Source organism: Prionailurus viverrinus, chromosome E1, assembly GCF_022837055.1.
Source record: "Prionailurus viverrinus isolate Anna chromosome E1, UM_Priviv_1.0, whole genome shotgun sequence".
NCBI lineage: Eukaryota > Metazoa > Chordata > Mammalia > Carnivora > Felidae > Prionailurus > Prionailurus viverrinus.
The window spans coordinates 27,326,496-27,339,319 of record NC_062574.1 but is presented as its reverse complement, the minus strand read 5'-3'; the positions used below and the strand labels follow the sequence as shown (position 1 = coordinate 27,339,319).

General features: G+C 38.7%; 1 protein-coding gene across 2 annotated transcripts in view; it reads left to right on the top strand.

Moving 5' to 3' along the window:
• GDPD1 (glycerophosphodiester phosphodiesterase domain containing 1) overlaps positions 1 to 1,586 on the top strand; it is a 50,662-nt gene extending 49,076 nt beyond the window's left edge. The window contains exon 10 of one of the 2 annotated variants that reach the window (XM_047833192.1): positions 395 to 1,586. In XM_047833192.1, coding sequence (XP_047689148.1) covers positions 395 to 436 — 42 coding nt within the window. In that variant the 3' untranslated portion in view covers positions 437 to 1,586. Of the gene's footprint in view, positions 1 to 276 lie in introns of both variants that reach the window. The other variant, XM_047833190.1, reaches the window with a different exon arrangement.
• Positions 1,587 to 12,824: the final 11,238 nt, after the last annotated feature.

Genomic DNA, 12,824 nt, shown 5'->3' with positions numbered 1-12,824 from the left:
TTAACCGACTGCGCCACCCAGGCGCCCCAGCATTGGCATTTTAATAACTGGAGTCCACTTATGTATATAGGTGAGATTAGCTGAAGCTAAAGGGCGGGACAGTATATATTTAATGAGTAAAGTAAAGCTTTTTTAAAGGGTTCAATAACTTTTTAAAATTACAGGTTTAATAGGTTGTTTCTAGGTCTGCTGAGATTGTAGTGTATAAATGCTATTATAAAAATAATTTTCTATTTTAACATTTCTTCTCATACTTCTCACGCTTCTAATTTTCAGGTGTATATTTGGGTATTAAATGAAGAACAAGAATACAAACGAGCTTTTGATTTGGGAGCAACTGGGGTGATGACAGACTATCCAACAAAACTTAAGGATTTTTTACATAATTTTTCAGCATAGAAAAGGAGGTACTCAGAAGCATTCAAAGAAAACCTGAAGAGACCTAAGGAAAAAAAAAAAACAAACAAGTTTGCCATCATTTCCCTAAGCCATTTCCAGAATGGTAAAGGTTTAATCAGTTAAGTTTTTATTACCTCATTTTTAAGCTTGTCTGAGAATGTAGAAACTATATATTGTATATTTATTTTAAACAATATTACATATTTTACATTTGTAAATAGTTTGTTTAGAAAGATAACTGGTTATGAGTTGGAAGTAGAAGATTATTAATCAAGAGTTCTGTATATGATGCATTGTTCTACTATTATAAGTAATTCCAAAATCAAAGACTTTTGGATAAATTTGACATTAGCCTTCACTGGAATAAGATCAACTAATTAGTAAAGCAAAATTACTGAAGGCCACTACAGCTATTCTGAGTTGTCTCATTATTTCCAGGTACATCTTGAATAAAGAGAAAAGAAAATACAGTGGGAGGAGAGCTTAGAAATCAGTAATATAGCTATTTGACAAGCTGTCCATTGTTAACAGAAGGCAAGCTCAAAGAACTGAAATTTTATTACCTGATCAGAAGTAAAAACTGTAGACAATTACATTTCTTGGCTGCTGTTGTTAATGGAATCTCGGAATCTTCTTCAGTGTAGCAGCGCTACCATGTCCTTTCTTTTTGGTAACCATTAAAATAGGAATTATTAAATGTAAATTAAGACAAGATCCAAATAGTCATATATTTATGTTTCCTCTAAAGAAGTGTAAATTTCCCATTTTTGGCAATGACTAACTGTTTGATCCTACATCTAGATTTTAAATAACATCTTGAATCTTAATAAACCTATAAAACTGATGAAAGTACACATCATTGATTTAATACTTATGGTATAAACCACCTGTTCCTGACCTTTAAGGATTTAGTCTTCTGAATATTAAGTGGAAACAATTTCTCAAAGCATTAGGCATCACTTTCTCAGCTTTTCTGATATGACTTCATGTACATCTGTTTCTAATCTTTTTGACTAATTTTCATGACCTCTTTGGGAGGTAAATATAATCTGGAATAATAAGGGCCTTTTACCTAGGTTACATCTCTCATTTGGAGTTGTCAGCAGCTATGAAGGATGATTATACTCCCATCAGTCTCTGGATGACATAATTAACATTTTGCTTTTTTGTTTAAACTGGAATAAAAGTTTACAAGAACAAAATAAGGGTTCTTCATTGCTTTTTTTGCAGTTGTAATTCTAAATGTGCTTTATAGATTTTATAGGTTCTGGGGGGGCAGAATTTAATGAAGTGATAAATTGATAATATAAGTAAACACACCTGATATTTCTCTCTAGAATAAGGAAAACAAAAGAAAATATGGAAACACTCTATGGTAAAAAGTTGCTTCTTGGCATTTGAACAATAACTTGGGCAGGTAATCCAATAAATCAGTCATTTTTACTTGTGCTTACTATAATTTATGGTTATGGTTGCTAGGGATCATTTTGATTGTTTAGATATGATTCTTTTTGTTATTTTTTCGTTCTGAATTTTGCTTTGTTATGATTCCGAGCAGCTCATATTATAGGGCGAGCATATATTTTGTGTCAACCAGTAGAAGATAAAGTACCCAATATGTTAAAGATGTTTAGAAAGTTATGTTTTAAAAGTTTGCTAATTTGGGGGTACCTGGTTGGCTTAGTTGGTAAAGCATGTGACTCTTGATCTCAGGGTTATGAGTTCAAGCCCCATGTTGGGGGTAGAGTTTACTTTAAAAAAAGAACGTTTGCTAATTTTATAGTCAAGGTGACCTTAAGTCACTTAATATAAGTATATAGTCTCTATAATAAGAGACTTTGTATTCATTATAACATCTCAATACTGCTTTTCTGATTGGAGCATCACATTTTATTTATTTATTTATTTATCTACCTACCTATTTATTTATATTTATTTATTTAATTCTTTTTTTAATGTTTATTTTATTCATTATTTATTTATTTTTAAATATTTATTTATTTATTTATTTAATTGTTTATTTCTGACAGAGAGAGAGACAGAGAGACAGAGCATGAGCCGGGGAGGGGCAGAGAGAGAGGGAGACACAGAATCCGAAGCAGTCTCCAGGCTCTGAGCTGTCAGCACAGAGCCTGACACGGGGCTCGAACTCACAGACCGCGATCATGACCTGAGCTGAAGTCAGACGTTCAACTGACTGAGCCACCCAGGCACCCCATGTTTATTTTATTTTTGAGAGAGACAGAGTGTGAGTGAGGCAGGGGCAGAGAGAGAGGGAGACGCAGAATCTGAAATAGGCTCCAGGCTCTAAGCTGACAGCACAGAGCCCAACATGGGGCTCCAACTCACAAACCGTGAGATCATGACCTGAGCTGAAATCGGACACTTAACCAACTGAGCCTCCCAGGTGCCCCTATTTTTTTTTCATGTTTATTTATTTTTGAGAGAGAGAGAGCATGAGTGGGAGAGGGGCAGAGAGAGAGGGAGAAAGTATCCCAAGCAGGCTCTGGCTGTGTCAGTATGGGGCCCGATGCGGGCTTGAACCCACAAACCTATGCCAAAATCAAGAGCCAGGCACTTAACCAACTAAGCCACCCAGGCACCCCTACCTGTTTATTTATTTAAAATAATCTCTGTGCCCATTGTGGGACTCCAACTCCAAGACTCCAAGATCAAGAGTCACATGCTCTACCAACTGGAGCCAGCCAGGCACCCCTGGAGCATCACATTTTAAACAAGCTTAAATACCCTTTCATTTTGAGGTAGATATTGCTAGGCATAGTGAACAGCATAGTGGGGAAGGTAGAGAAGTGGTCACAAGATGTGATTAGACCCTTCTACTGGGATAAGGCTGGCACTAGATGTGACAGGCTCACCTATAGGTCGAGTCCAGTATGCCATTAGTAGCCCAAGTATGTGGCAATGGGCAAGAGTTGGCAGGCATTTTAGTAAGTAGTTGGCATGAGGGAATTTTAATATGAAGTAGTATGAGGGGCGCCTGGGTGGCTCAGTTGGTTGGACATCTGACTTCGACTTAGGTCATGATCTCACGGTCCATGAGTTCAAGCCCCACATTGGGCTCTGTGCTGACAGCTCGGAGCGTGGAGCCTGCTTCGGATTCTGTGTGTGTGTCTCTCTCTGTCCTTCCCCTGCTCTCTCTCTCTCTCTCAAAAATAAATAAAACATTTAAAAAAAGTTGGCAGGCATTTTAGTAAGTAATTGGCATGAGGGAGTTTTAATATGAAGTAGTGTGAGGGGTGCCTGGATGGCTTAGTCAGTTAAACATCGGGCTTTGGCTCAGGTCATGATCTCATGGTTCATGAGTTTGAACCCTGAATTGTGCTCTGCATTGGCGGTGTGGAGCCTGCTTGGGATTCTCTCCCTCTCTCCCACTCTCTCTCTGTCTCTCCCCCACTGCTCTCTTTCAAAATAGATGAATAAACTTAAAAAAAAAATTTTCTTAAAAATTGAAGTAGTGGGGCGCCTGGGTGGCGCAGTCGGTTAAGCATCCGACTTCAGCCAGGTCACGGTCTCGCGGTCCGTGAGTTCGAGCCCCGCATCAGGCTCTGGGCTGATGGCTCGGAGCCTGGAGCCTGTTTCTGATTCTGTGTGTCCCTCTCTCTCTGCCCCTCCCCCGTTTATGCTCTGTCTCTCTCTGTCCCAAAAAAATAAATAAAAATATTGAAAAAAAATTAAAAAAAAAAAAATTGAAGTAGTGAGAGCTTCCCTGTAGGACTTAAGTATGGGGCATGTTACCAAGGCAAAACAGAACACAAGGTACCAGAACTAGGACCCAATTCTTGGAAAGAAGCTCATGTAATAGAACTGAAGAACAGTTGTACATATGGGAAACCATTAACATGGAATGATTCATAACTTGAATAATTCTGCTTAGAGGTGTGCAACATAGTAGGGATGGACAGGTACATTTAAAAAACATACAAGGGGGCTCTTGAGTGGCTCAGTTGGTTAGGCAGTTGACTTCAGCTCAGGTCATGATCTCACAGTTTGTGAGTTCAAGCCCTGCATTGGGCTCTCTGCTGTCAGTGCAGAGCCTGCTTCAGATCCTCTGTCCCCCTCTCTCTTTTCCTCTTTTCCCCTCAAAAATAAATATTAAAAAAATGGCAGAGCCTGCTTCAGATTCTGTGTCCCCCTTTTTCTCTGCCCCTTCCCCCTGTCTCTCAAAAATAAAAATAAAAAATACACAAGGAACTGCCATAGATAAGAGTTCCAAATAAAGGAAAATCATGAATGCCATCTTGAAGAGTTTGTTCTGAATAAAAGTCTTATCTCTTAAGTAGATGGCTGAACTCAAGACCTTAAAAGTAAGAACCAAAACTGCTAGGCAGTAATATGACATAATAATTTCTGTACCAAAAGGAAAATGGAAATAGCAGTCAGACCAGGCACCAAAGCAACATCAGAACTAAAGCAGTCAGATCTAGGAACTAAAGAGATCAGAATGGTGAGAGCATACAATTCATAAAGCCACTGGTGATACTTAGCTTTTCTAACTCCTATGCAGCAGACACACTATTTGGAAAGTGGGAACATCCTATTATATGAAGGAAAGGTATAAGCCTAAACTAGAGAAAATCCTGAAACCAGGTCAGAAGGCTAACCAGATCCAGTTGATACTAGATTGCACAAAAATTAGTAATTAATTTGGTCATAGTCTACAGAATGGGAGACTTCTTGCAGCAATCCAGGCCTGAGGCAATAAGCGTCCAAAAGAAAGTAATGACAATGTAAGTAGGGAAACAATGAATCTATGTGTCTCTGAAGGGAAGAATTATTGAGCATTAGTGACTAGAGCTTAAAAGGAGAAGGGAAAGTCAGTACTAATTCCAAAGCTGCAAAAAAATGGGGAAGTTGAAGAGGGGAATCAGTTGGGTGGTAAAATTGATGACTATGTTGTGCTCTTTAAATGACAGAAAGTTTGAAATGACAGAAAGACATTTGAGTGACAGTGCTTTAAGTACATTAGTCCTTGGAGGAAAGTCTAGTCCTGGAGGAATAGATTAGGAGTTTTGTATACTTTGTAGGTATGAAATTGCAAAACTAGTACTTTAGAGATGTTAGTTCCTTCTCAGTATTTATTTTATTTTATTTTATTTTATTTTATTTTATTTTATTTTATAATTTAATGCTTATTTACTTATTTATTTAGAGAGAGAGGGCACATGAAGGGGAGAGAGAGAGAGAATCCCAAGCACAGAGCCTGACATGGGGCTCGATCCCATGAACCATGAGATCAGGACCTGAAATCAAGAGTCAGATACTTAGCTGACTGAGCCACCCAGGTGTCCCTCAATATATTTTTTAAAATATTTCTTTTGAGAGAGAGCATGGATGTGTGAGCAGAGGAGGGGCAGAGAGAGAGGAAAGTGAGAATCCCAAGCAGGTCTGTGCTGTGAGCACAAGAGCCCAATGAGGGGCTTGATCCCATGAACCACAAGATCGTGACCTGAGCTGAAATCAAGAGTCCAAAGCATCACTTAGCCACCCAGGGACCCCTCCTGTTCGGTATTCTACTAGCAGTTTGAATAGGTTGCTATTCAAACGAATGCTTATGTTGTGAGTAGCTCTGTATTGATCTTATTTGTCTAGTCGTTTTAAAATTTAGAAATAGGGCTTCATCGTAAGATAACAAGATCGGACCTAGACAGCTTCTGCTGGGTGAATGGGGATGGTTATGCTAAGAGGAGGCTGAGGCAGGTATAGCTTTGTGTTACACATTCCCAATTTGACTAGAACTGCTCTACTTTTCTTTCTGTTTCACATATGAGTTCCATATAAGGTTTGATTTAAAATAGGAGTTTTCTGGGGGAAAAAATTGGCTTTTATAATCTTTGATCTAAGGTCTTTTTCCCTGTCAGGCTTGAATAGAACCTCTCTTTCCTTCCTCCTTTCCTTTCTCCTTCCCTCCCTTACTTCCTAACCCACTTTAAGCCTTTTTCATTTAATCAAGTCCTTAAGCGTTAATGGTCAAAAACTTTTCAAGAAAAATCAGTGGGTGGGGGAAGAACATAAGACATAAACATGTAATCCACAAATATAAACAGGCAACAAAAATGTCTAACCTCCCTAGTAGTCAATGACCTATCAATTAAAACATTGATTCGACAAAGCAGGTAAGAATATCCAATGGAAAAAAGACAGTCTCTTCAACAAATGGTGTTGGGAAAACCGGACAGCAACATGTAGAAGAATGAAGAATGACCACTTTCTTACACCATACACAAAAATAAATTCAAAATGGATTAAAGACCTAAACGTGAGACCTGAAACCATAAAAATCCTAGAGTACACAGGCAGCAACCTCTTTGACTTTGGCAACTTCTTACCGGTCACATCACCAGAAGCAAGGGACAAAAGCAAAAATGAACTATTGGGACTTCATCAAGATAAAAGCTTTTGCACAGTGAAGGAAACAATCAACAAAACTAAAAGGCAGCCTACAGAATGGGAGATGTTCGCAAATGACATATCTGATAGAGTATCCAAAATCTGTAAAGAACTTATCAAACTCAATACCCCAAAAACAAATAATCTGGTTAAGAAATGGGCAGAAGACATGAATGGACATTTTTCCAAAGAAGACATCCAGATGGCTAACAGACACATGAAGAGATGCTCAATATCACTCATCATCAGGGAAATACAAATCAAAACCACAATGAGATACCACCTCATGCCTGTCGAATGCCTAAAATTAACAACAGAAAACAACAGATGTTGGCAAGGATGTGGAGAAAGGAAACCTTCTTATATTCCTGGTGGGAATGCAAACTGGTACAGCCACTCTGGAAAAGAGTATGGAGGTTCCTCAAAAGGTTAAAAATAGAACCATCCTATGATCTAGCAGTTGCACTACTAGGTATTTACCCAAAGAATACAAAAATAGGTTCAAAGGGGGTACAGTGCACTCTGATGTATATAGCAGCATTATCAACAATACCCAAACTATGGAAAGAGCCCAGATATCCATTAATTGATGAATGCATAAAGAAGAAGTATACATATACATACATAATACATACATACATACATACATACACACAATGGAATATTACTCAGCCATCAAAAAGAAAGAAACCTTGCCATTTGCAACGACATGGATACAGCTAGAGTGTATTATGCTAAGCAAAATAAGTGAGTCAGGGAAAGACAAATACCATACAATTTCACTCATATGTTGAATTTAGGAAACAAAACAGATGAACATATGGGAAGGGAAAAAGAAAGGAAAGCAAATCCTAAGAGACTTAATGGTAGAGAACAAACTGGGGATTGATGGAGGGAGGTGGGTAGTGGATGGGCTAAATGAGTGATGGGTATTAAGGAGAGCAGTTGTTATGATGAACACTGGGTGTTATAGGTAAGTGATGAATCACTAAATTCTACTCAGGAACCAATATTACACTATATGTTAATTAACTAGAATTTAAATTAAAATTCGGGAAAAAATTAAAAAATAAAAATTATAAATAAATAAAACATTGAGCAAGAGGCATCTGGATGGTTCAGTGAGAAGAGCACATGACTCTTGATCTCAAGGTTGTGATTTCAAGCCCCACGTGGGCTGTAGAGATTACTTAAATAAATAAAACTTTAAAAAATAGTTTTTAAATGTTTTTATTTTTGAGAGAGAAAGAGCATGGGCAGAGGAGGGGCAGAGAAAGAGCAACACACAGAATCTGAATCAGGTTCTAGGCTCTGAGGTGTCAGCACAGAGCCCTATGTGGGGCTCCAACTCATGAACCGGGAGATCATGACCTGAGCCACCCAGGCACCAGCAAAATTTTTATTTTTTATTTTTTAATGTTTACTTTTGAGAGAGAGAGAAAGAGAAAGACAGAACATGAGTCAGGGAGGGGCAGAGAGAGAGGGAGACACAGAATCCGAAGCAGTCTCCAGGCTCGGAGCTGTCAGCACAGAGCCCGACGTGGGGCTCAAACCTGTAAACGATGAGATCATGAGTTGAGCCAAGTCAGACATTCAACTGACTGAGCCACCCAGGCACCCCCAAAATATGTTAAGATAATAAAAAATAAAACAACATTGAGTGAAATACCAATTTCCAACTCTTTAGATGGGCAAGAGTCAAAGCTTTGATGAAAAGGCATGGAGAAACAGGCACTCATGAGTTGTTGGCGGAAATATAAATTGGCAGAACACTTTGAGAATCGACTTGACACTATCTTTAAATACATTTCTTAAGAATAACATCCTAAGAAAATAACAGGGTAAGTGCCCTAACAGTACATCTGCAGAGTGAAAAATTAGAAACAATCTAAACATGCAACATTAAGGAACTAGTTAAATAAATTATAGATAGATACAATGATATCATATTACTGTTCTATATCTACTGATATGAGATATTATTAAGTGGAAAGATTAGGTCATAAAACTGTATACTGTGTAAACAAAAATACACATGTTCGTTTTATATTTTTAAATGTTTATTTTTGAGAGAGGGAGAGACAGAGTGCAAATGGGAGGGGCAGAGACAGAGGAACACACAGAATCTGAAGCAGGCTCCAGGCTGGGCTGTCAGCACAGAGCCAAATGTGGGGCTAGAACCCACGAACTGGGAGATCATGACCCGAGCCGGTCAGACACTTAACTGAGCCACCCAGGCAGCCCTTCATATACATTTTAAAACTGAAATACTTGGGTGCTTGGGTGGCTCAGTCAGTTAAAAGTCTGACTCTTGATTTTAGCTTAGGTCATGATCTCACAGTCATGAGATTGAGCCCCATGTTGGGTTCAGCACACAGCCTACTTGGAATTCTCTCTCTCTCTGCCCCTCTGCTGCTTGTGCACACTCTCTCTCTCTCAAAATAAATAAATCAACTTTAAAAATAAATAAATAAAGCTGAAATGATATAAAAGTTTCAGTTGTGGTTTTTTATGCTGATGGAATTACAAGTGACTTATTTTTAGTTGTCTAGATTTTCTAGCTTTTCTACAATGAATAGACATCAATTTTAATTAATCAAAATTAATAAAAAATCACTTAAAAATAAAAGCCTTTCTGGGGCACCTGGGTGACGGAGTCAGTTAGGCATCTGACTTCAGCTCAGGTCATGGTCTTGCAGTCTGTGAGTTCAAGACCCATGTTGGGCTCTGTGCTGACAGCTCAGAGCCTGGATCCTGCTTTGGATTCCTCCCTCTCTCTTTGCCCCTCTCCTGCTCTCACTCTGTCTCTCTCAAAAATAAATAAACATAAAAAAAAATAAAAAATAAAAATACGGTATGCTGTTTAATCAAGTAGATGTGCCATGATTTACTTAACTAGTACTCTGACAATGGAAATTTAAGTTGTTTCTAATTGTTTATAAGTATGAATAATGTTGTGATGGACATTATTAGGTATACCTCATTCTGTCAGACCCAAACCATCATAAAATCCTAGATATCTAATCTATTTGCTTTTTTCCCACCGCAGTGCCACCATCCTAGTACAAGTCATCATCATCTCTAGACTGAAACCATACAACTGCTTTCTTTTTTATGAGTTTAATATAATTTAGTTTTGAATAGGTAATATAGTCACTGGTTCATAGAGTACAAAAGGGTACACAGTGACATTTCTCCTTCCTATCCTCCAATAACTGAATTCCCTCTCTGGAAGAAATAGGAAATTGATGTTATTCATTTATGCAGTAAGTATTTATTGAGCACCTCCTATAGTTAGTCACTTATTAGATCTGGAGGTATGCTATAATGGTAAGCAAGAGAAAAATAGTATAGGCTTATGGATCTTACATTTCACTTGGGAATACAAACATAGAGTGAACAAACATGATAGCTTCAAATTGAAGCAAATATTCTGAAGGACGTAAACAAGGGATTGCGATAAATAATAAAGTCAAGCTTATTTCAGGTAAAACGGTCAAGTAGGCCTCTTTGAGGAGGTGGCATTTACACTGGGATCTAAAGCAAGAGGAATGAACCATGCAAAGAAAATGAGGAAGAGTGCTCTAACAGCTAGAAGAGTTTATGCAAAGGCCCTGAGGCAGTAAAGAGCTTGGAGGGTAACAAGAATAAAAAGAAGAGGAGAGAGGACACCCAGGTGGCTCAGACCATTAAGCATCTGACATCAGCTTAGGTCATGATCTCACAGTATGTGAGTTTGAGGCCCACATCAGGCTCCAAGTGAGCAGTGTGAAGCCTGCTTGTGATTCTACCTCTTTTCTCTCTCTCTGCCCCTACCCTGCTCATGTTTTCCTCTCTCTCAAAATAAATAAACAAACAAATAGACTTTTTAGAAGAAGAGGAGGAGAGGGAGAACATAAGTGAAGAGATTAGCTTTTGATGGGAAGGACCTTTCCTCCATTGTAAATTACAAAAAAAAAAAAAAGTACAAATAAAAACAGGGCTTTGTAGTTTGAATGGTGAGTTTTCATTCAATGGTTTACAATTTCTCCATGACAGCTGAGCTGAGGTCTTTACTAAAACTGAAAATGGAGAAAGAGTTATAAAAGTTTTGAGGAAAGTGAAAGCTTTCTGTCATAGTCATCTTAAGGAGTGAGAATGTGTATCCTGTTAGAGAAATGTACTGGGGCCCCTGGGCTGTTCTGTGCTGACTTGAGGCTTGAGATTCTGTATTTGAAATGAAACCAATCAAGTTGGCTGTGAATTCTCGAGTCATTAAAAGAGTTGATAATTTAAATTAAGAGAATGAAAAAACTCTTGAAGGAAGTGATTAGGAAAAAAGAGTGAGCAGAGTTAAGCCTTAGAATATGCCCAAAGGAGACAGAGAAGGTGTGGTCTGAGAAATAGACGTAAGAAAGTACAATGTCCTCGATCTCATGAAAGTAGAGAATTTAATACAGAAGGTGGTTATCAGCAGTGTCCAAAATAGGACACTGAGATTGAGGGAGGCAGGGGCTGGGAGAGGATGAGAGCATTTGGTTAAAAGGAGGCCTCCTTAACTATGGTTCACTTATCTCTAGAAGTGATGGAACTGATAGCAGATTGTAAAGGAATGAAGAGCACTGAATGGCACTAAATGAAGCTAGTAAAAACCAGCCATTTATTCAAAGAAATTGGAGAACCAGCACATTTTAAAAGTCAGTGACATCAAGTGGGTTGTGTTCTGAATGGGGAGGTTTATAAATGTGTGACAACAAGAAGGAGATAGTGAAAGAATGGGAGATATTGGAGAGAGAGAACATGTGAGCCAAGATCTCTTTCAAGAGTGAATGGGTTTTAACTTTTTCAATAAATTTTGATGAATCCCCTGCCATGCTAGACACCTGGTGTAAGTTGTGAGCCATACAGAACAATTCCTGCCCTCCTGGGTGCTCATGGTCTAGTTAGTAGGTAATTGAGAACTAAGAGAAAAGGAGGAAGAGGTTATCTTTTTGTTATACTCCAGCATAGAATGAGAGTATAAAAAAGTAGAATGCACCCAGGGCACCTGGGTGGCTCACTTGGTTAAGCATCCAACTCTTGATTGTGGCTCAGGTCACAATCCCACGGTCATGAGACTGAGCCACACTCAGCGTGGAGCCTGCTTGGGATTCTCTTTCTCTCCCTCCCTCTCTGCCCCTTCCCCACTTGAGTGTGCACATGCTCTGTCTCTGCCCCCCCCCCCAAATGAATAAACATTTAAAAAGAAAAAGAAAAGGGACATTAGTCCTATATCAGATTGGGGCCCTACCATTAGGACCCCATTTAACTTACCTTAATTACTTCCTTAAGGGTTCTATCTCCAAATACAGTCACACTGAGAGTTAGGGCTTCAACATATGAATATTGAGGACACAATTCATTCCCCCTAAAATTCAGGAGAGTCCATAACGGGTGGGGATGGGGGCAAAGTGGGAGAGCTGGAGATTATGTGTGGGACAAGGTGGAGATGGGAAGGGTAAATTGAGGAAATCTGAGAGAGTTGGAGAAGAAAACACTTTAGCCACCTGTGGTGGGGCTAGGGTAGACAGAAAATCTAGTGTGGTCCAGAAGTGTCAGAATGGATCTGATGTTTATTTCTTAGTTTCCAAGGATAACTAGGTGGAGAGTTACAGACAGCTGATACCAAACAAGCCCATAGATAGCTAGAGAATAAAAAAAACAAAACAAAGCAAACAAACAAACAAAAAACACTTTTTCAAACATTTAAATTCAAAATAGGCTTCAAGTAACAGTGAGTTTGAAAGTTTGGGTGTTGCAGGGCACCTGGGTGTCTCAGTCAGTTGAGCCTCAACTCTTGATTTTGGCTCACGTCATGATCTCACAGTTTGTGAGTTCGAGCCCTTTACTGGGCTCTGCACTGTCAGAGCCTGCTTGGGATTCTCTCTCTCTCTGCCCCTTCTGTGCTGTCTGTCTCTCTCTCAACATACATAAATAAACTTAAAAAAAAAAAAGAAAGTTTTAGTATTGCAATAATGGTAATATATTCATATTATACG